This window comes from Sciurus vulgaris, assembly GCF_902686455.1.
Source record: "Sciurus vulgaris genome assembly, chromosome: 4".
NCBI classification, from domain to species: domain Eukaryota; kingdom Metazoa; phylum Chordata; class Mammalia; order Rodentia; family Sciuridae; genus Sciurus; species Sciurus vulgaris.
The window spans coordinates 104,402,293-104,427,381 of NC_136464.1; the positions used below are offsets into that span (position 1 = coordinate 104,402,293).

The window sequence follows — 25,089 nt, forward strand, 5'->3', positions numbered from 1 at the left end:
CAAAAGAAGAAAAATTTTTCAATTTTCTAGCTTATGACCTTAAATGTAATTTCATACTATATATGATATATTCTGATCTTTTACAACGATACTCTGACTATCATCAAAATAGTTTTAACAAATCATGTACAATTTTCTTAAAGGAAATCTCAATAATATTGAATCTTTGGGTTCCATCAAACATATCAGTTAAATGATAAAAACAGAAAAAAGAATATTGTTCTTTCAATTTTAAAGATACTAATTATTTTATACTTACCAGGAAGTCTTAAAAATAAGAACATTTTCTGGAAAAGATCAGAAGGTATCTTAGGGTTTTGGGTCATGTTACCTGTGTTGCAACCACTCAGGATATGTAAGTGAGTAGGCATGGCTATGTTTCAATGAAACTTATAAAACCAGGCAGAGGACTGGATTTGGCCTACAGGTCACAGCATGCTGATGGTCTTACTCTTAACCTACATATCCAAGAAGCTCAGTAAGCCCCCATAGTTCCAAGAAACATGAGGAAATATGATGTACCCTAATAAAATGCTTATACCCAATAATAAAGAAAACAATTTTTAAAGCAACCAGAGGGAAAACACATACATACATAAGGATGAAGGTGACATCAACTTCACATAAAAACAATTCAAACAAGAACAAAATAAAAAATGCTGAAATAAAACTATCCATCTAAAATTTTAAAGAAATGAAACTATCCACCAAGTGCTATAGTTTGAATGTGGTAGTGTATCCCAAAGGTGTTGGTCTCAAGCTTGGCTTTACTGGGAAGTACTATGGACTTTTAGGAGGTGGGACTTTGTGGGAAGTCTTCATGTCATTGGAAGGAACATGCCGTTGAAGGTGGTGGTTATGGGACCCTGTCCCGTTCTCTCTGTCTCTTGGCTTCCTGGCTGAAGATGTAAGCTCTGACATGAACTTCCTGCCATTGTCATCCAGTTCCAAAGCTTTGGGTACACTCAATCTTGGAACTGGAACCTTCAAAATCATAAACTAAACAAACATTTCATCTTTATAATCTCCTTAGGTATTTTATTATATTATATTATTGTAGTAACACAAAGCTAATAGACCAAACAAAAATAATTTCAAACATGAATTGAAAGAAGGACTTTTCATACACACAAAAGCTGAGCTAAGGGGTGGCGGTCAGTTGTAGCTCAGTGGTAGAGCGCTTTCCTATCACATGTTGGATCCACAGAACTACATGAAAAGAAAGAAATAAAATACAGGTATGGTGTCCATCTACAATTAAAAATAATTTTTTAAAAAGCTGAGCTAATTGTCATATTTGCTCTATAAGAAATGTTAAAAGGAGATCTTCAGACAGAAACAAATAACAATAAATAATGTGATTCTACACAAAAGATAGAAAATCACTGAAAATGATAAATGTGTGGGTAAAGATAAGAGATTTTTCTATTTAAATTATTATTTAAGCAAGATATGAAATAATATAAGGAACTTGTAAAATAAGTAAAATTAACATGTATGTCAACAATATTATACTGGAAATATACTATATTAAGGTTTTTATAATATATGTGAAGTAAAATAAATTAATTATAACCTAAAATAAATTATAACCTAAAAACAAATATTATACATGAAAATACAACTTCTAAAATAAGAAAAAAAAGATTTATAACAACTAAGCAAACAAAGAAAATAAAATAGAACTCATGAAAATTAATTAATCCAGAAGAAGACAGGGGAAAAAAAAAGAAAGAAAAAATTATACATAAGACAAATAGAAAATGGCAAGAACCTAATCAAATAAAGAGGCATTTTCAATGTAAATGCTTTAAACATCCAATTAAAAGGCACACATCAGGTTGGATAATAAGGCATATTTTCAAGCTCTCTCCAACAAACATTGAAATATGAAGAAACAAGTAGATAAAAAGTAAAAGAAGTTGAAGTGATTATATTACTAGCAACGTGGATTTTAGATCAAAGCTATCAGAAATAATTAAGTTATTTCATAAATGTAAAGGGGTCACTCAGGAAAATATGACAGTATCAAACAGGACAATGCCTTCAAAATACTTGAAACAAAACTACTAGAACTTCAAAGGGAAATAGATAAATCTACAAGATGGTCGGAGATTTCAATACCTCTCAATAGAACAAGTGGACAGAAAAATCTGTAAAGACAGAGAAGTTTTGAACACGATGGACTTCACCTAGTTAATTCATTTTTGAAGAGAGAATGAAATAGAAGATAAGACTATTTTGAGCATAAAGCAAGCCTCAAATGTTTTAGCTCAAAATAGCTAAAATTTCTCCTTTAAAAGTTTATGCATGTTCTAGGTGTCTATATTATTATTTTTTAAAGCTCCACTAATAATTGAGTTGTACAGTTAGGTTTATTCGGAATTGATAAAAGTGTGTGACATTCCTTTTGCAGGCTGTAAACATCCCTTAACACCATTCCCACTTCCACCACCTCACACTGAATCTCACCTTGCATGACCTCAGGAAGTGATCTCTTGGTCACCAGTCTCATGTGAGAATACACCTCAGTTCCTTTTCTGTCCTTCCCATCACTCAATGTGCCTCTTGAAAGTGGTGCAAAGCTACGCATGGTACCTTGCTTGTTTTCACATGACTTTCTTTTCTTTTTCTTTCTTTTTTTTTTTTGTTTGTTTCTTTTTGTTTCTCATTTCTCATTTACTATTATTTCTATTATTTGAACGTTTGCTCCCTAAACTAGCAGGAAGATGACATCAGATGCTACATTCCTTGGGTTTTAAATAATTTTCTTTCTCCTAAAGCATCAGAAAGGGAAGAGATCAAAGGTATCTCTGGAGACAGATTGAGATGAAAAACTTTCAATAAATTTTCCTTTACCTTAGTGTTGAACACTTCCCCTGTCTGAGAAACCGTGTAGAGTTGTGGATACTCGAGGAGACTCTTTTGGCTGCAACATTTTTCAAAGATTCCCAGAGTTAAAGGTGGTAATGAAGTAAAAATCTACATAGATATTAAGGATTTGTTTAAAAAAAAAAAAGAAAAAAGAAAAAAGAAAACTTTTAGTCTGTAACTGAGTTAATGTAACTTTATCAATGTCAACATCTTTGCTCTGACAATATATTAGATGATTATTAAAGTATCATCTTAGGGGACCCTGGGTGAATGATATGCAGAACTTTCAACTATTGTTGAAACTTTTGCTATGTTTTAAACTACATAAAAATAAGTTATTTACAAAGAAGCTATTATTGAGTTATATAAATTCAAACAGGTCTATCAAAAACTATGACATAAATTTTCAGATTGATGCAATCCTTTAATTCAATAGTTTATAAGTATGCAAACTAGGCTTTGTGTACACAAAATGTAACTTTATTTTATCATATTTATGAGAATAAAATGAATGAATCAAGTATCTGGCTATTTAAATAACAGGCATAATGGCTGCAAAATGTTGCAATAATGTCATCTAACTCCTGCATAAGAACTAGCTGTTCACTTACCGGGACTTGGCACATAGGTTAGACTAAACAAAAAATAATTTTACAAGAATTCTTTGTCTTGATTATTATCATCAGAAATAAAAAGAGGTTTCCCATTCATTTTATCTTTGAATGTTTATCATTTTGCCAGGAACTATATTAAATTAAAAAGACACATCCTTTAACAGAAAGCATGTTATATGAAAAGTGAGGAAGGAGAGAAAGAAAAGGGAGTAAAGAGGACAGAAAATGAGAGAAGGAAAAGAAAATTGTGATCAGAAAAAATGGAAGCACATGAGCCATATTCACTGTCTGGTTTTTGTTTTGTTTTTGTTTTTGTTTCTGGTGCTGGAGATTGACTCCAGGGGTGCTCTACCACTGAGTGCCAGGTCTAGTCCTTTTTTATGTTTTATTTTGAGACAAGGTCTTGCTAAGCTGCTGAGGCTGGTCTTGAATTTGAAATCCTCGTGCCTTGACCTCTCAGAGTCCCTGGGATTATAGGTGGGTTTTCTGTACCTAGCTGAATTGTGATTTTTAAAATTTTTGTTTGTTTTCTGTAATACCTTTCTCTGGTTTGGGCAGCAAGGTAAAATTGAATCATAAGTGAGTTGGGTTTTTTCCTCCTCTTTTCTGGAAAACTAAATTTGTTAATATTTCTGGATTTATTTTTGTTCGGATAGTAAGATTTTTAACTGAACATTCAAAAGTTTTCATAGGCATAAATCATTTTGTTCTTCAGTGATATTTAGTAGTTTGCATCCCTGAAGGAATTTATCCATTTCATCAAGAAATTTGTCAATTTCACCTAATATGTCATAAAATTTTTTCACAATATTTGCTTGTTTTGCATTTATTATCTGTAGGATCTGCAGTAAAGACCCTTCTTTCATACCTGATATTGTTATTGGTATCTTTTATTTCTAATTATTTAGTTTGATTTATTTGGTCAGTTTGGCTAGAAATTTAACAGCCTTATTTTATTGACCTTTTGTAGAAGACAGTTTTGATCTCATTGGTTTTCTGTATTGTTTCTCTGCCTTACATTTATTTGACTTAGGCATTTTCTATATTATTTATTTTTGCCATGCTTATTTTTGGCTTCATTTATTCTTCTTTTTCTAGTATATTTAGGATGATTCTTGGATTATTGATTTTAGACCCTTATTTTCTAATATAAGCTTTTAAAAAGGTACATGCTCCCCTATGCATTCATTGCTTTAGTAATATCTCGTACAATCTGAGAAGTTGTTGTGTCTTTTTTATTCTGTTTAGATTATGTTCTAATTTCTCTAGTGATTTCTTCTGTGAGCATGGTGCATTTGGAAGGGTGTTGTTTAATTTTCAAATATATGGGTATTTCATAATATATTGCTGCTTATGATTTCTACTTGAATCCATTGTGGCCAAAGAACATATTCTGTATGATATTAACACTCCTGAGTTTATTAATTCTTATTTTATTGTCCAGAATGTGACTTATTTAGTGAATCTTTCACCAAAGTAATTCACTGTGTTAATAGATTCAAAAGGAAGAAGCCCACAGTTATTCCACTTGATAAAGTCAAAACACTGGAGAGAATCTATCATTCACTTTGATGAACACTGAGAAAAAACTTCTACAAAAACACTGCAGCTGATATACTTTAATGGTAAAATAATGAAGGTGTTGTCTTAAAATCAGGAACAAAATAAGAATGTGTGCTTTTACCTCTTGGAAAAAATACATATTCCGCTGGGGTGGTTGGGTGTTTTCTATAAAAGTAAATTTGGTCAAGTTAGTTATAATATTGCTCAAAACCTCTGTGAACTTTCTGAAGTTTTATATATAGTTTCTATCAATTAAAAAGGGGAGTTTTAAATCTTCAACTGTATGTGCGAATTTATTTAATTTGCCATTTATATCAGTTTCTTCTTAATGTCTAGTAAGTTGCTAATATGCTACCTTAATAGCAATTACATATTTAGAATTCTAAATTATTCTTGACAATCCTTTTATCTTTAAGAAATGTGCCTCTTTCCTATATATCTATTAAGTCTAAACAGACATTATTACCTCACATACACATACATATATGATTGCATGACTGATGTGATCCTATAATATGTACAATCGGAAAAATGAGAAACTATTCTCCATTTATGTATGATTTATAAAAATGCATAAATGCATTCTACTGTCATGTTTAAGTAGAACAAACTTAAAAAAATTTTAAATGTTCATTTTTATCATTAGACCATTTCTTGTTCTACGGTCTCCTATTCTATAATTTATACAGTTACTCTAGTTGTTATGGTATATTATATGGTCCCCCAGAGATCTGTGTGTTGAGGATATGTTTTCCAATGCAGTAGGGTTGAGAGAGGGAACTTTTGGGAAGTGAGTGGATCATGAGTGTTCTGACCACATCAGATAGCTGAATGGACTCCTAGGAGGTAGTAGAGACTGTGGGAAGGGATCTGGTTGAAGGGCTGGGTCCTGGGTCATGCCCTTGGGGACTACATCCTATCCCCTACCCCTTCCCCCCACCCCTCTTTACTTCCTGGCTGCCAAGAGCCGAGCAGCTGCTCTCTTTTTGCTATGTCCTTCTGTAAGGATGTTCTTCTTAACCTCAGGTCCAAAGTGATGGTGCCTGCTGACATGTATGGAGCCTATGAAACCATGAACCAAAAGAAACCTTTCCTCCTTTAAGTTTACATGGTAAATCTTTTTTTCACTTTTTTCCTTTTCAGTATCTGTGTCTTTATGTTTGAAGGTTTCTTGTAGAAATCATATAGTTTTGCATTAATTTTAAATCCAATATGACAGTCTGCTTTTTAACTGGCCACTTGCGTTCAATGTGATTACAAATATGTTGGGTTTTAAATCTTCCTATTTGTTTTGTGTTTGTTGCATTTATTCTTTTACCTCATTCTTTTTCATTAATTATTTTTAATTTTTAAATTTTGTCTCTACTTTGGTCTTATTATCTATACCTTTTATTAGTCATCCATTAACATTTACATTATACATGAGTAATATATCACAAAATCCAAATAATATTGTACTTAATTCCCCTCTCATTCATTTTGCTATACTTACTGTGAATTTAACTCTATATAATTGATAAGCCCTACATTATTAGTTTTGTTTTAAACAAACTGTTTAATCAATTAAAGAGACTGAGAATAACAAAATTTTCCACCATAATCAACATTTTCTGATGCACTTCATTTCTTTGGAGAAATAAAAACTTCTTTTTGTGTACTTTCCTCTTGCTTAAAGAACTTAGTTTAACACTTAAAGACTTATACAGGTCTTCTGTGATGAATTCTCTGTTTTCTGGGTGTGTATAGATTTTAATTTCACCTTAATTTTCTGAAGACATTTTTGCTGGGTATAGAATTCTAGAATAATGTCTCTTTTTTTCCCAGAACTTTAAAGTTATTCTATTGTTTTATGCAGAGCTTATGAGATTTCTAATGTGAAGTCTGCTTTTTTTTTACACTTATACTCTATATGTAATTTTTGGTTTTTATCTGGGTACTTTATATAATATTCTTTCAGTTGCTGATTTTCAGAAATTTGATTGTGAAGAACATATATGCTTTTGTTTAGGTTTGTTCTTCTTGAAATTTGTTGAGATTCTTAGATCTGTGTGTTTATAGTTTACACAAAATTGTGTCATTTTCAACCAATATTCCTTAAAACATTTTTCTGCACCCTCTTTCTTTTGAAGTTCTAAATATAAGAAAGTCAGAGTGCCTGACATTCTCCCAGAGCAAAATAAGGTTCTGACTACATCTTTTTCCCTTTCACTCTGTATTTCTCTACTGACATGCCTTCATATTTATTGGTCATGTTCTGAGATTTGTAATCTAATATGAATTCCTCCATATAGTTTTTTCATTTTAGATATTTTATCTTTCATCTCATGCAGTTCTATCTGGTCCTTTTCTAGATCTTTCTCTCATTATTTTCATGCTTTCCTTTATATCCTTGAACATTTTTGTAAGAGTTATAGTAACTATTTTAAGGTCTTTGCCTACTAATTCCATTTCTGGATCTGTCCTTATTGATTTATTTTTCACCTAGTTATGAGTCTTAATTTATTATTCCTTCATATGCCTGATATCTTTTATTTAATGCTGAACATTACAAACTTGGTGTTTGGAGTTGGAGTGCTGGTGTTTGTTCTCCAAATAGTGTGTAACAGGAGGTCTCTCCACTCTGGCTGGTAAGAATGCAAATTATTCCCAGCCCTGAATGAGCTCCAAAAACTTTTTTGGCCTTTTTGGTATTTCTTTCCCCAATTTTGCATAGACTTCTTTTAATGCCTATATGAACCACTCATAAACTGAAATGGGCCCTCTGCTGTTCTTCAGAAATATTATTTTTTTTTTTTGTCTGTCTCTGCCTCTCTCTAGTTTTCTCTTTTCTGGATTGCTGCCTGGCAAACGCTAGCTACCTTGGCCTGCTGAACTCTAACCTTTGTGTCTTCATTCAGAAGGACACTGGACTTCCCTTTTCCTTCAGTTCTGTCTTCCTTCACTGTGGCTGGGAAGTAAGACTTCTCTCACAGATTACAGCATCTATCAGCCTGTTGCCCAATGTCTGAAAATTCTGTTTCACATATTTTATCTGATATTCTGGTTTCTTATTTGTTTTAATTTTTCTGATAAGAGTATAATTCTTATAGTAGCTGATTATGCATAGGTAGAAATAATACATGACCTATAGAAATAGTATGACAATTGATGTGATTATAAAATAAGCAAACAGAAGAGTCTATCTCTGGTACTGTGAAGACTGAATGTCTTAGGCTTTTTATTTTTTTCTATCAGTAAAATGTGGTGTGTAATGGAATATTCATATCATCCATTTCCTGCTTGCCAAAACCAAGTTAATAACAACAACAACAAAAAAACACATCTGTTTCCTATTATAAAAATATAAGATTCCAATGATCAATATCTGGTTTTATACATTGACAACAATTTTTCTAGGAGAGAGGAAAGATTCTGCCACTCTCTTCCCCACTGAGGAACCTTTAAAGAAGGTTGATCAATATTATCTCTGTGACCAAGGGTCTAGTAAAGACAACTGTGTGCATAGCCTCATTGCTGCTATGCTCTTGTCAAATACATCAAGCCATGGGCATCAACACAAATTAATTGTTCACAGAGCTAGACATTTTTATATTATTGGACATTCAGTGTCTTCTGTTTAGTGACATATGTCTGTGTTGTTTCTGAATTTAAGCTCCTAGGAGAAAAATTCAGTACAAGAGAAGCATCATGTTATACTTGCTGGAAACCTGATCTCTAATCCTCAAAATCTTAAAGTGGAATAACAACATGAAAAGAAAGGAAGAAAGAAAGAAAGAAAGAAAGAAAGAAAGAAAAAAAGAAAGAAAGAAAGAAAGGAGGGAGGGAGGAAAGAAAAAAAAGAGAGAGAAAAAATAATGTGGCTAATTTTTGACTTCCAAATGATTTAAATCCCAAATCATGGGATATTTTTTAATTGTAGAAAATTCAATTAAAACAAAATATTTACTATAAAACAAGATAAAATTTATTATTTAGTACAAATGCATGATATATTTTTCACATTAGTTTTTAACCAGGAGGTTTAAAAGGACATAGAATTACAATGTAAACGCACACATATACATATATGCAAAAGTAGGTAAATCTAAATCTTATCCTTTAAATTGAATGGGTTTAGATAAAGTTTAGTAATTTTCACTTGATTTAAAAGCATGAAAAATTTGCACAGGCATAGACTAACATACTTTCATATATTTTATCATCATAACTATACATTTGGGACACATTTCATATACTTACTCTAAAATGGTCTGCTGTGATTGAAAATACATGTGGAGAGTTTGAACTTCTGCATGATTTGTCATGGCAACAAAGTCTCTAAAGATGTATCTATTCTGTGTGCTAAGTACACAGATGACTTAGAAACTCTTCCCAGACACAGTAAAGGAATGTCCTTGAACTTATGCATGCTATCAGAGAGAGGAAGAGGATGCTTACCACATTGTACAAGCTGATGCACCAATGCTCAAATATAATCTGCCCAGAGAATCCATTAAAAAAGGAAAACCAAAGCTGGAAGAGAGGGAAGGCAAATGGAGCATTTCATCAAGGTTTTTAAATATATCCACATATTTAAAAGAAGTGATATAGAAGATGGAACTTTATCTGGCATAGCTGCTTGGAAGACAATCACTTAGGGAGCTAAACAATTGTCCTTTCATAAACTATGAATTGTAAACACCAGTCCTTACTGATATTAAAAATATTGATATATTTGTAACTAATGATATACATCTTTGTACTAAAATACAAACTTCTTGCAAAAGGCCAGAATTTTTGCAGAAAATCTCAAATTAAGTAACAAGGGTTACTTTGTAACAAATAATAAATTTTATTCCTTCTATGGGAATAGTTACAAAAATATTCTTTCTAAATCTTAATATGTTAATTGTAATAGCCAGAATATACTGGGATTTTAATAAACCAAACATTTAATCCTCATAGCAATATTGTAAAGTAGTTATTACTATTCTCAATTGCAAGATTTTGAAAAGTGAGGTTTAGGGAGATAAAATTATTCACTAGGGTCACACAGCTAGTAAGTGGCAAAATGGGATTGGAACCCAGATCCATATAACTCATGCTCATACTCTTAAAAGCAACATTTGGGGTGATTTGTTAAAATGTATAAGTAGTTATAATACATATAGTTAACATCATATATTAGAAAAAACTTCTTTGGTCATATTTCACTGTTTGATATTATGAAAACAAACCTCAATTTCCTCTTTTCAACTTTAAGAGGTGGTCTTTACATTCATGGAATTTATTATTGATTGAAAAAATAATTGTTACATTTATGAGATGATGTGATGCTTCCATACAAGTATATATTGTAAAATTAACAAAACAAGTTATTTCAAGATGGAGGAATAGAGAAGGTCACTTTCTTGGCTTCTTCATGGTGTGAAACCAAGAAAGCAGATGGGCAGCTTCTCAGCAAGGTGGGTGAACAAAAAAATGGACTTTACTAGGATTCAATACTGGACATTCAAAGCAGATCAGGGACTCAGAAGGTTGGATACATTAAGGAAAAAGCACCTGCACCACAGCCACTGATGTGGCTGGAGGCACAAGCCAGAGAAGTTCCAGGATGAGCAAAGTGGAGGGGTAAAGGAATGAAAAGAAACTGCATTTTCAGCAGGCTTGAGGGGTATTTGGGTACAGAAAGATCAGAGGTCAAAGACATTGCCCAACTAAACTGAAAGGCATGCTGCACAATATCCTTGTGTAGGAAAGAAGCCACATATCTCTAAGCTGCCTGCAGAAGACAGAGGAAGGAACCATTTTGCAGCCACAGCACAGGGGCTAGCAGCTGGGAGAGCCAATTCCTGGCAAACAGGAGTTTGGCCCAAAATACAGGCCTGGCAAACCCACACTGCACAACATAGAGTGTGCCTAAGTGGCCAGGAGAAATTCAAATGTGGAGATGGGTTTACACAGGGGGACTACTTGTCATGGAAATCCCTCTACCTACCTGCCCCCTGACCCCCACCAATCCAACCACTTGCAGGGTTGACTGAGAGAAATGCCTGGCCAGGAATTCAAAAGGCAGGGGGTGGGCAGGGAGAGGCTGAGTTTGGAGACTGAACTCAAGACCAGGAAACATGGTGTCTGCAGGTGATGGAGTGAACTAAGAATTGGCTCTACCACCACATGAATAGAACCCAGAGGGGATGATCCCTGGGGTACAGTCTTCTGGAATGGACTGGCAAATGCTGGGCCCTAGAGGTGAGCTGATTTAAAATCTTCAGAACAATTGCCATTCAATAAAAAACCTGGAACCTACCTAAGCCTGAGCCCCACCTACGGATTTCTTCTCACACTCTAGCAATTCCATCCGGAGGGTGCAGCAAGCATCAACTCCAGCCTGCCTAACTTTAAACTGCTGAGAAGGGAAGCTGAGAATCTTTTGAACTCCAACCGGAAACAATTTTTTAACTTTTCATTGAGATCTTTTTTTTCTTCTTCTTCTTTTCTCTGTTTAATTGTGACCTGACTGGTTCAAGGATACATACATAATCATTTTTGCTTTTTTCTCATTTCTAGCATTTTTGAAACAAGTTATTTTTCATGAATCAGTATTTAAAGATTAGGATATTTGATTAGTATATTTTGGTTTTGTTTTGTATTCTTTTATATTCATTTTTAAATGTATATATTCACTTATGTTTCCCTCGATTCTATTTTTCTCTTTTCTTCTACTAACAGGCAGTCTCTATTTTTCTTTCTTTTACTCTTTCTTTAACTTTTACTTCTATTTTCTCTCCTTCTACCTCATAATCATCACATTACATTCTGTTCTCTCCCTGTCCACCATTCAAAATTGTAAACCCTTTTGCAAACTTACTGTTTTTACTGTTGGCAATAACTGATTATATCATTTCTATTTATTTTGACAATTAGCATTGTAGATTTCATAGCATGAACTATTTGGTTTAATGCTGTATATTGCCTGCATTGATTGTTGTTATTATTTGTCTCCCCCTAACCACTGAGATACTAGAAACTTTCAGGGTCACCATAAGTTTACAGGGTAGAAATTCTACTGTCTCAGATCCATACTGTTAGATGAACTGACACACAAGCAACATGAAAAAGCAAAATACTCCAATAACAGAATCCATGGACATCACAATGGAAGAAATATCAGAGGATGTTCATAGTTAAACTGATCTGTGAGGTAAAGGACAATATAAGGAGTGAAATCAGGGAGAAAATACAGGAAGTAAGAGATCACTTCAATAAAGAGCTATTCTGAAAAAAATTAAGCAGAAATCCTTGAAGTGAAGGAATCAATAAATCAAATTAAAAATTCAATGAAAAGCATCACTAGCAGATTGTGCCACTTGGAAGACGGAGTCTCAGGCAAAAAAGACAAAGTATATAATCCTAAAAATAAACTTGACCATGGCAAAAAGATGTTTTCTGAAAGAAAATGAATGCCAGCCAAGAATACTATACCCAGAAAAATTAAGCTTCAGAATTGATGATGAAATAAAAACCTTTCATAATTAACAAAATCTGAAAGAATTCACAACTAGAAAGCCTGCACTACAAAACATACTCAAGAAAATATTTCATGAAGAAGAAATAAAAATATAAAGTGAAAATCATCAAAGCAAATAAACTAATTCAAATTAAAAATCAGAAATAAATCAAAATGACAAGGAATAAAAATGATTTTTCAATAATAACTTTGAATGTAAATGGTCTAAATTTATCAATCAAAAGATACAGACTGGCAGACTGGATTAAAAAACAAGACCCAAAAATATGCTCTCTCCAAGAGAGACCTCCTCATAGGTAAAGACTTCCACAGACTCTACTTAAAAGGATGGGGAAAAACATATCATCCACATGAATCTCATAAACAAGAAAGGGTTTCTATCCTCATATTAGATAAAATGGACTTCAAGTCAAAGTTAATTAGAAGAGATGAAGAAGGTCATTTCATACTGATTAAGGGAATTATACATCAACAAGATATAACAATTGTAAATATTTATGCCCCAAACAATGGAACATCTATGTACATCAAACAAACCCTTCTCAATTTCAAGAATCAAATAGACTACAACAAAATAATACTAGTTGACTTTAGCACACCTCTCCACCCACTGGATAAATCCTCCAAACAAAAACTAAATAAAGAAGCTATAGAACTAAAAAATACAATTAATAATTTAGACTTAACAGACACATATAGACTATTTCATCTAATAGGAAATATACTTTCTTCTCAGCAGCACACGGAATCCTTCTCTAAAAGAGATGATATCTTCAGCCACAAATCATCTCTTAACAAACTTAAAAAAGAGAGAGATTATGCCTTGCATTCTAACAGATCATAATGGGATGAAATTAGAAATCAATGACAAAATAAAACATAGAAGCTACTCTAACATGTGGAGACTACATAATATGCTATTGAATGACAAATGATTAGAAGAACAAATCAGGAATGAAATTTAAAAAAAAAAAACAACTTAGAGGTAAATGATAATAGTGACACAACATACCAAAATCTCTGGAACATTATGAAGGCAGTACTAAGAGGAAAGTTCACTGCATTGAGCTCATTCATTAAAAGAATAAAATGTCACCAAATAACCTAACACAACGTCTCAAGGCCCATGAAAAAGAAGAACAAATTAACACCAAAAGCAGAAGACAGGAAATAATTAGAGCCCAAAATTAATGAAATTGGAACAAAGCACAACAAAATTTCAAAAAGTTGCTTCTTAAAAAAATAAGATTGATAAACTCTTAGCCAAACTAATGAAGAGAGAGAAAAAACTATAATTACTAATATTCATGATGAGAAAGGAAATATTACCACAGACACTACTGAAATGCAGATGGTAATCAGAAACCATTTTGGAAATTTATACTCCAATAAAACAGAGAATTTTGAAGACATTTACAAATTTCTAGAGACATATGACCTACCCATATTGAATCAAGAGGACATAGAAAATTTAAACAGATCAATTTCAAGCAATGAAATTGAAGATGCCATCAAAAGCCTACCGACAAAGAAAAGCCAGGATCAAATAGATTCTCAGCAGAGTTCTACCAAGACCTTCAAATAAGAACTAATACCAATCCTCCTTAAATTATTCCATGAAACAGAAAAGGAGGGAAACTTTCCAAACTCTAGCATCACTCTGATGAAGCTAGTATCACTCTGATGCCAAAATCAGACGAAGACATATTGAGGAAAGAAAATTTCAGGACAGTATAACTGATGAGCATAGATGCAAAAATTATTAATAGGATACTGGCAAATCACACACAGAGAAACATATTAAAGAGATAGGGCACCATGATCAAGTAGGGTTCATTCCAGGGATGCAAGATTGGTTCAACAAACAGAAATCAATAAACATAATTCACATAAGTAGACATAAAGATAGAATCACATTATTATCTCAAAAGATGCAGAAAAAGCATTTGAAAAAATTAAGCATTCAATTTTTACTCAAAACACTACAAAAACCAGGGATAGTAGGAACATACCTCAACATTGTAAAAATTGTACATATTAAACCCTGGGATATCATTCTAAATAGAGAAAAATTTAAAGCATTCCCTTTAACAACTGGAACAAGACAAGGATGTCCTCTTTTACCACTTCTATTCAATATAGTTCTTGAAACACTAGTCAGAGAAATTAGGCAAAAAAAGAAATTGAAGGGAAAAGAAAAGAAAAAGAAGAGCTCAAACTATCCCTATTGGCTAACAACATGATTCTCAATTTAGAAGACCCAAAAAACCCACCAGAAAACTTGAATCACAAATAAATTCAACAAAGTTAGACCCAAAAACTCCACCAGAAAACTAGAACTCACAAATAAATTCAACAAAGTATCAGGATATAAAGTTAATACCCCCAAAACAATTGTGTTCCTATACACCAATGATGAATCAACTGAAAGAGAAATTAGGAATACTATCCCATTCACAATAGCCTCAAAAACAAAATGAAACTTGGAAATCAATCTAATAAAAGAGGTGAAAAGATCTTTACAGTGAAAACTACATAACACTAAAGAAAGAAATTGAAGAAGACCTTAGAGGATGGAAAGACCTCCCTTGCTTTTGTAAAGGCATAATTAATATTGTCAAAAAGGCCATCCTACCAAAAGCACTATAAAGATTTAATGAAATTCCTATTAAAATTCTAATGGTGTTCTTCATAGAAATAGAAAAGGCAGTTATGAAATTCATTTGGAAAAATAAGAGGTCCAGAATATCCAAAGCAATCCTTAGTGAGAAAAAGTGTCACAGGAGGCATCACAATACCAGAACTTAAATTATACTACAGAGCTATAGTAACAAAAACAGCAGGGTATTACCAAAAGATACATGAAGACCAATGGAACAGAATACAAGACACAGAGACAAACCCATATAAATACAGTTATCTCATAATAGACAAAGATGCCATAAATATACATTGCAGAAAAGACAGCCTCTTCAACCACTGGTTCTGAGAAAACTGGAAATCCATATGTAGTAAATGAGATTTAACTCCTATCTCTCACCTTGCACACAAAATTCAACTCAAAGTGGATCAAGGACCTAGGCATTACACCAGAGATCCTGCACCTACTAGAAGAAAAAGTAGGCCCAACTCTCCAACATGTTGGCTTAGCAATCTACTTCCTAAAGCATGAGAAGTAAAAATCAAGAAACAATAGATAGGATGAATTTAAACTAAAAATCTTCTTCACAGCAAAGGAAACAATCAAGAATGTGAAGAGAGAGTCTACAGAATGGGAGAAAATCTTTGCCACCTGCTGCTCAGATAGAGCACTAATTCCCAGGATATATGAAGAACTCAAAAAACTTAACACCAACCCCCCCAAATAATCCCATCAATAAACAGGTAAAGGAACTGAACAGGTATTTCACAGAAGAAGAAATGCAAATGGTCAACAAGTATAGGGAAAAAAATCTTCAAAACCTCTAGCAATTAGATAAATGCAAATTAAAATTAGACTGAGATTCCATCTCACTCCAGTCATAAAGGCAGTTATCAAGAATACAAGTAATAATAAATGTTGGCAAGGGTGTGGGAGAAAAATTTCACTCATACGTTGCTGGTGGGATTGCAAATTGATGTAACCACTATGGAAAGTAGTATGGAGATTCCTCAGAAAACTTAGGAATGGAACCACCACTTAACCATTTACTCCACTCTTCAGCATTTACCCAAAGGATTTAAATTAGCATAACACAGTGATGCAGCCACATCAATGTTTATAGCAGCTCAATTCACAATAGCTAAGCTATGGAGCCAACCTAGGTACCCTTCAACAGATGAATGGATAAAGGAAATGTGGTATATATATACAATGGAATAATATTCAGCCATAAAGAAGAATGAAATTGTGACATTTGCTGGTAAATGGATGGAACTAGAGAATATGCTAAGTGAAAGAAGCCAGTCCCCAAAAAGCAAAGGCTGAAAGTTATCCTTGAAATGTGGATGGTAACACACAATAAGTGGGCAGAAGGAAGAATAGAAATTCAGTGGGTTAGACAAAGGGGAATGTGGGTAAGGTAGGGAGAATGGATATAGGAAACACAGTAGTATGAATCAAATGTAACCTCCCTATGTTCATATATGAATACATGACCAGTGAAACTCCATATTATGTACAATCACAACAATGGGATCTTAATGAGAATAATTTATACTCCATGTATATATGTTAAAACACACTCTACTTTCATGTATATGTAAAAAGAACAAATAAAAACCCAGGGCAATTAGCATATCCATTGTCATCATGTACACAATTTTGAATCAGAAATCCCTGGCTTTGAATGCCTGATCTATTTTTTCTAGATCTCACTGATGAGTAAAGTTAGACAAGTGAAATAGCCTCTCTGAACTTCAGTTTCTCATAGGATTTTCAAACTTTAAATAAGATAATAGGTTAAAAATGATTATCACAGTGCCTGACACATTGATACCATCCAATAAGCATATTTTGGTTACCTAACCACATATAATAGATATATAATTTTAAAATTAAGCCTCAAATTCTTTCTAAAATAACTTGGAATTATCAACAACATATAAGTGTAAGTAAAACTCATGTAAAAGCAATTTAATGGTAATGAAATTCAACTTAAAATCAAGCATATTTTTTAAAAAGTTTAAGATCAAGAAGTACCAAGACTAGATTTTAGGGTTAGGGTTGGAAAAGGAAACTTATTCATTCTACTTGTCACTTAACAGCCAAAAATGCAATAGTATTATCAGTAAAATCCTCAGTGAAATATTAGCATGTCAAATCTATCAATGTGTCAGAAGAATTATACACCACAACAAAGTAGATTTTACTCCAGTGATACAAAACTGGTATGGTATTTGAAAACAAATCCACATAACCACATATGTTCAATTTAAATAAGAAAAGCTATGTGATTATATTATTTGATACAGAAAAGGCATTTGACAAAATCCAACAGAACTTTATTATAAAAATGCTCAGCAATCTAGGATGAGTACAATTTTATCAATTGGATAGAGGACATCTACAAAGAAACAAAAACAACCATGCAGCTAATACAATATTAAATAATGAGAAATAAGATTTCCTCCTTATGATCAGGAACAGGGCAAGGATGTCCCCTCACACTACTTTCATTCAAGATAGTTGAATACAATTAGAAAGGAAGAAATAAAGCTGTCCCTCTTTAGACAAACTGGATAAAATCAAAAGGAATAAAAAAAATTAAATACGCACCTGTGACAAACATGAATTCTACAAGGTCTCAGGATGCAAGATCAACATAAAATGTAATCACATTTCTATATACTAGTAATGAACACATGGACACTGACATTAGAAACCGAAAGTCATTAATGATTGCACTGAAGAAAATGAAATACAGTTGTCTATCTATATAAAGGAAATTGGTTGCAGGAACTTCTACCCCCACCATCTTATATATCACAATCCCCAGATGCTCAAGTCCCTTATATAAAGGTATAGTATCTGCCTATAATGTACACCCATCCTCCACTACACTTTAGTCATCACTGTATTATTTACAAAACATAACAACATAAATATCATGTAAATCTTTTATTATACTATTTTATTTAGAGAATGATGACAAGAAAAAGCTTCTCTATATCTCAGTAGGAATGTAATTTTTTTCCCCAAAATTTTCAATCCATGGTTGGCTGAATTCAAGGGTATGGAACCTTCCAAAGATGGAGGACCAATTGTATTTAAGCATAATCTGAAAACGCAAGCACAGGATCTATATACTGAAAAATACAAAATGCTGATGAAAGAAACCAAAGAAGCCTAAAATAAATGAAGAGTCAGTCTCTGTTCATGAATTGGAAGCTAAATATAGTACAGATATAAATGCTCCCCAAACTGATATATAGGTTTAACTCAATTCCTGTCAAGATCCCAAGGTTTTTTGTAGACATAGATATGCTTATTTTAAAATTGAAAAGGTAAAGGACATAGAATAGCAAACACAATTTTGGAAAATAAAAGTGAAGTGAGAGGAATCACTCTACCCCACGTTGAAACTGATTATACAGTTACAGTAATCAAGAAGCAGGGTATGGGCGCAGGGATATTCACATTCATCAGTGGGTCAGATTAGAGAATCTACAAATAGACCTACATAAATACGCTAGGCCAATTTTTAAATTTTTATTTTTTAATGTAGTAATATTGTGCAAGTGGGGTACTCTGGGGTACCTTCCTCTAAGAAATGTCTTTGAAATTAATTTACACTTTTACATCTTTCAACCTGCAATGGGTGGGGTTTGCTAATTCCTGAAACACCGTCAAAGTATCTTTCCTGTTGTCCTCATCTGAAGTACTTGGTTTCTTTTTAATGGCACCAGTCGGTACCTGCTGATGTGTTGCAGCTGTAAACATATTCCTTCTATTGGAAACTGTGGGTTATTCAGACCTTTCCACTCTGATTTGTGCTCCCAATTTTCACTGTAAATTTGGCTAATAGCTGTTAGCAATATCCATCCTGTAGCCTGAGATCTGTGTGGCCTTAAATTTTCACCAAATAGACTTGGGCCTTTCACGAAGTCTCACAGACAAAAAATGAAAATCCAAATTCTTTGCACAATGTAATATGGACAGCCTCTAATTCAATTTCCAATATAGTCATCGTTCCTCTCTCAAACCTACCCAGTCCGGCCTATATCGTCCACATTTCTATCAGCAGTTTAGTCTTTTGAGCCCTTACCAGAATTGTTCATTGCACTTTTCTTACAGCACCTACACTTCTCTATCTTCTTCCTCAAACTTCCAAACTCCTGCAAATCAATCTCAAAGTCTTTTCCACATCCGCTAAGGCACAAGTCACAGCAATGGCCACATTTCTCAGTACCAAATTTCTGTGATAACTTTCTGTCATTGTGACAAAATACCTTAGATGATCAATTTAAGGTGGATTCTTTTTTGTTTGTTTGTTACTTGGAATTGGACCTAAGGACACTTTACCCCTGAGTTACATACCTAGTCCTTTTAATCTTATTTTTTAAGTTTTGAGACAGGGTTTTGCTAAATTGCCACGGTTGGCCTCAAACTTGCAATCCTCCTGCTTCAGTGTCCTGACTTGTTGGAATTATACACGTGTCATCATGCCCCATGATAATCAGCTAAAGGAGAGAAAAGCTTTACTTTGGTTCATGGTTTCTGATGCTTCAGCTTGGCTTTGTGCTTTAGGCCTGTGGCAGCGTATCATGGTGAGGACTTCTAATAGAAGAGGCCTACTCATCTCATGGTGGATGGGAAGCAAAGAGAGAGAGGAAGGGGCCATGGTCCCTGTACCCCTTTAAGGGAAGGCCCCTAATTGACCTAATGTGTTCCTACCAGACACATCTCTGAAAGGTATCAGTGCCTCCCAATAGTGTCACAGTTGGGGACCAAGCATTTAACACATGGGTCTTTGGAGTACATTTATGATCCAAACTATAGCAGGTAAAATTAACATCTTAATAACATTAATTCTCCCAACTCATAAACATAAAATGTCTTTATATTTATTTGTGCTTTCTTCAATTTTTTTCAGCAATATTTTTTAGTTCTCAGTATATAAGTCTTGGTTATGTTTATTCCCAAATTTTTTATTTTTTATTTTTTTTGTAAATGGGATTGTTACCTTAATTTCCTTTTGAATTGTTCACTGTTAGTATATAGAAACAGCTGATTTTTGTATTTTGACTTGGTATCTTGCAACTTTGCTGAATTTTTTATTAGTTCTAATATTTTTGAGTGATGTATTTACATATGCAACAAGCATATCATATGTTAATAGAAGATAATTTTACTTCTTTTTAAAATATTTGGATGCATTTAATTTCCTTTTCTTGCCTAATTACTCTAGTTAGAACTTCCAATACCATGTTGAATAGAAGTGGTGAGAGTGAGCATCCTTGTCTTGGTTCTGATCTTAGAAGGCTTTTAGTGTTTTACCACTGACTACAATGTTAGCTAGGGGATTTTTATACGTGGTCTTTATTATTTTGAGGTAGTTTCCTTCTTTTCCTAATTTGCTGAGTGTTTTATCATATAAAGGGTGTTGAATTGTATTGAAATGATTTTTCAGCATCAACTGAAGTAATCATGTGGTTTTCCATCCTTCATTACGTTAATGTAGTGTGTTACACTGGTTGATTTTTTGCACATGGAAACATTCTTTTATTCTAGTAATAAATTTGTTGGGGCAGGCCCAAAATGGCTATAGTTAGGCTCCCTTTCTAAGGCTTCCAGCAGGTTATGATATGTTTTATGTTATGTTCTTATCATGTTGCCAAGGCCATGATTAGTGTGTAGTCAAGGTCAGAAACACTCTGATTCAGTGTATATACTCAAGGTCATAAACATTTGCTTGAGAGCACGTGCCCACTGATGTATGCTGTTGGCAGTGTGCCTTCTTTGTTTGGACTGTATTCAAAAAAGGGGCTAAATGGAACTGACAGAAGCAAAATGGAACTGGCTGGGGTCTAAAGCTGTAGTCAGCTGGAGGCTGTTTCCATCTCTGAATAAAGAATGACTAATATCTCAACCATGAATTGCATCTTCTTCCACCTGCCGGAATTCCAAATCTGTTTCCTGGGTCTGAGCCCCTGCATGAAAAATATCTCTGGTATTAAATATGATCTATTTAATATGCTATTGAATTTGAGTTGTTAGTATTTTGTTTAGGATTTTTACATTAACATTCATCAAGAACAGGTCTATAGTTTAGACTTCTTATAGCGTATATGGCTTTGCTCTTAGGGTAATTCTGGTTTCATAGAATTGAGTCCTCTTCAACTTTTCAGATAAGCTGAGAAAAACTAATGTTACCTCTGAGTGAGTGGCAGAAATTTTTAGTGAATATATCTGGTGCTGCACTTTGTTGGGAGGTTTTGATTACTGATTCAATCTCTCCTTATTACTTATAAGTCTCTTCATATTTTTCTATTTCTGTATTATTTGCCCAACAGACTTCCAACAAAGGTGCAAAAGTGATTTAATTGAGGAAGGAAAGACTTTTCATCAAATGGCACTGAAGCTATTGGACATCCATGTGCAAAATAAAGATAAGCAAAATCTCACATCTTATACAAAATTAACTGCAATTGGATCATTAAACTAAATATGAAATACAAAGCTTTCATAAAATATATACAGCTAAATTTTATATAAAATTTATATTTTATATAAAATTTATATTTTATATAAAATTTATATATAAAATTTTAAAATAATTTTAAATTTATTAAAAATTAATAAATAATTATAAATTCATATACATTTTATATAAAATATATAAATTTATATATAAGATATATAAATATATATAAATATATTTTTCACATAAAATTTTATATTTTATAAAATATATACATGTAAAACTCTTTTTTACATGATGCTACAAGATGCCACAAGAATAAGAGGAAAAATTAGAATAACTAGACCTCATCAAAATTAAAAATGTTCTGTGAAAGACCCCTCTTAAGACAATGAAGTGACAAGTTGAAAACTAAAAGAAAATATTTGCAAATCATATATCTGGCACATATCTAGAATATGTGAAAAAGTCTCACAATAGTAAAAGAACAAAAAACCCCAAAACCTAAAGGTATAAAATAGACAAAAAATATGAGGACACATTTCACAAATTTTTATATATATACCTATATATGGGATATGGCAAATAAGTACATAAAAAGCCATTCAGCATCAATAGCCAGTAGGAAAATGCAATTTAAATCCAGGATAGATATCTCTACACATCAAAATGGTTAAATAAGATATAGTGATGATACACAGACTTGCAAAGATCCAGAGAAACAGTATAATTGTTTCATTATTGATAGGGATTTAAGATGGTAAAGCCACTCTGAAAAATAGTTTGGAAGTTTCTTGTAAAATTACATGCACTTACTATGACTCAATAATTGTGCACTTGGATATTTATCCTAAAGAAATGTAAACTTATATTCTCGCATAATCCTAAACACAAATGTTCACAAAAAATTTTATTCATACTACTGCCAAATTAAAAACAGCTCAAATGTTTTTCCACATGTAAATGGTAAATAACTGTAAGTATAACACACCAGTAGAAAAGAACAAACTACTGCTGTTTGCAACAACTTAAATAAATCTGAAGAGAATTACACTGAGTTAAAAAAAACTCATCTGAAAAGGTGACATTATTTGGTTCTATTTTTATAGAACATTATTAAAATAACAAAATTACAGTGATAGAGAACAGATTAATCATTGCCAGGGGTTAGAAATGAGTAGGGAAGTAAAAAAAAGTAGCATGAAGAAGTTCCCCCTGTGGTGATGTAATAGTTATGTATCTTAATTGCCATAGTGGTTAGATGAATCTACACATGGATAAAAGTGCACAGACACAAGTGCACACATATGCACACATAAATGCATCTAAAACGGGTGACATCTGCATAAGCTCTGTGGGTGGTACCATTGAAAATGCAAGGTTCAATTCTATTCTTTAATGAAAGGAAGCACAGAGATTTCTGGAAAAATCTAGAGCTAGCAGAGATGCACTATGGTTCCAAAATGTGTGTGGGGGGATGCAGGTGGTATGTCCGTGGTGTTTACCACAGATTATGCCCATAAGTCATCATGATATTGTAAGATGTTTAATGAACACTTTTTACTTAGTCACTTCAGTAAGCAAAAACTTAAAGCTGGATTTTGCTCACGGTACTGTTAAACAAAATCTGTGTGTGTGTGTGTGTGTAGGGGGGTGTCCATGAATTTAGAACAGGCACCTACACTAGCCCCAGCAGACCAAACCAGAATAGAGTTGAATCACAGTAACTGAGCTTTGACTGGTTGCAGGAGGACTTGTAGACAAATTAATTAAGCTATAAGCAATTAATTAGTTAAGTTGTAGCCCATTGACTGATTATTTAAGCTGTCATCAATGAAGTTGTTTTCCAGTCTCACTTCTGTTTTTCATCAATGCTGTCAGATCACATTGTTGATTAGAGTTTTCCCATAACACACACACACACACACACACACACACACACACACACACACACACCAGAGATTCTGTTTAACAGTACTGTTAACAAAATCTGGCTTTAAGTTTTTGCTTACTGAAGTGACTAAGTAAAAAGTGTTAAACATCTTACAGTATCATGATGACTTATGGGCTCTGGTTCTGGGGCGACTCAAGAATCAGAAAGTATTCAAGAATCAATTTTGTTTTGATTTGCTCAAGTAAATTGCTAAATTTAGTTAATCTAAGGAATTTTTCTTTTGATAGTACTTTGAATGAGTACATTAATATGAAAAAAGTTCAAATTACCAAGTTTAACATCACAGAAAAGACCTAATTCCTCAAAGAAAGAAAATGCATCATCTTCCTTACCCCAATAATGTATAGCACTACATTCTTGTAGAAACAATACAATATGCATTTGGTCACTCGAAAATAGTTCCAAGTTCCATGAACCAACAGAAGCTTCTCCAAGTATCGAAACTGAAAATACAAAAACAACAGTCAACACAAGTTCAAAGGAACCTACCATTTAGTGTGAAACCTCACAAGGTATAATGTTCTCAGTATTTCATGGTCTTGCAGTTTCCTCTTTAGCAAATATAGCAGGAGAGAATGAGTATTATTCCTAAAACAATCTGACATGGCACTCAGCTATAATGACATTTAAAAAATTCTCTTGTTTCAACAACAACAAAAATAAATCATTAAATATGACTTTTTGTCCAGCAAATGCTTCTTTGTTAGTAATCATCACAGGCATGGAGTTTTCAAAATTAAATTTGTTTTTATGTGCCTGGGTCTTAATTGAATCAGATACACATTTAGGATCTTAATCATGAGAACAAGTCAAAATTATTTAATCAAAAGAACATCATATTGGAAACAAGAAACTCAGACTCAATCATTGAGTTTTTTTTCTGATCAGGTTGAAGTAATAATGTCTTGTAGGAATCACTTCCCTGTTTCCTCTAATAAATAAAATAAAGACAAACAAAAATGTAACAGAGAAGCAAGGACAGACTCTGTGACACTCCTGAGACTTCTCACCCCATCTCCTTTTTCCTGTTCTTCTAATGTAAAATGTACAGTATTTATTCATTGCAATGTTTAATTTTTTTTCTACTAGAATGTAAGCCGCATAAGGGCATGTATTAGTTTTCTATTGCTGTGACCAAAATTACTGAGACAATCAACTTATACATAGGAAAGATCTGTTTTGCCTCAGGGTTTCAGTGGTTTTAGTCTATGGTCGGTTGGCTCCTTTTGTTTGGGCCTGTGATAAGACAGCACATCATGGTGAGCGTACGAGAGGGAGGAAGTCATGGTGGTCAGAAGGCAGAGAAAGCTGTGAAGGCGTAGAGTCCCAACATGCCCTTCAAGGACCTGTTCCCAAAGAACCAACTTCCTCCCACTACACCCCACCTTGCAGAGGCTTCAGCCCTTTCCAATAGTGTCATAGGCTGGGGACCAGACATTTACCACCTGGGCC

At 33.2% G+C, this 25,089-nt stretch overlaps 1 protein-coding gene across 1 annotated transcript in view; it reads right to left on the minus strand.

Moving 5' to 3' along the window:
* Positions 1 to 780: 780 nt before the first annotated feature.
* The window catches only part of LOC306658961 (phospholipid-transporting ATPase IB-like), a gene marked incomplete at both ends in the record, with an annotated part of 142,477 nt that continues 118,168 nt past the window's right edge, over positions 781 to 25,089 (minus strand). The window contains 3 exons of the mRNA XM_079136233.1: positions 781 to 984; positions 2,860 to 2,982; positions 23,970 to 24,080. Coding sequence (XP_078992359.1) covers positions 781 to 984; positions 2,860 to 2,982; positions 23,970 to 24,080 — 438 coding nt within the window. The remainder of the gene's footprint in view (positions 985 to 2,859; positions 2,983 to 23,969; positions 24,081 to 25,089) is intronic.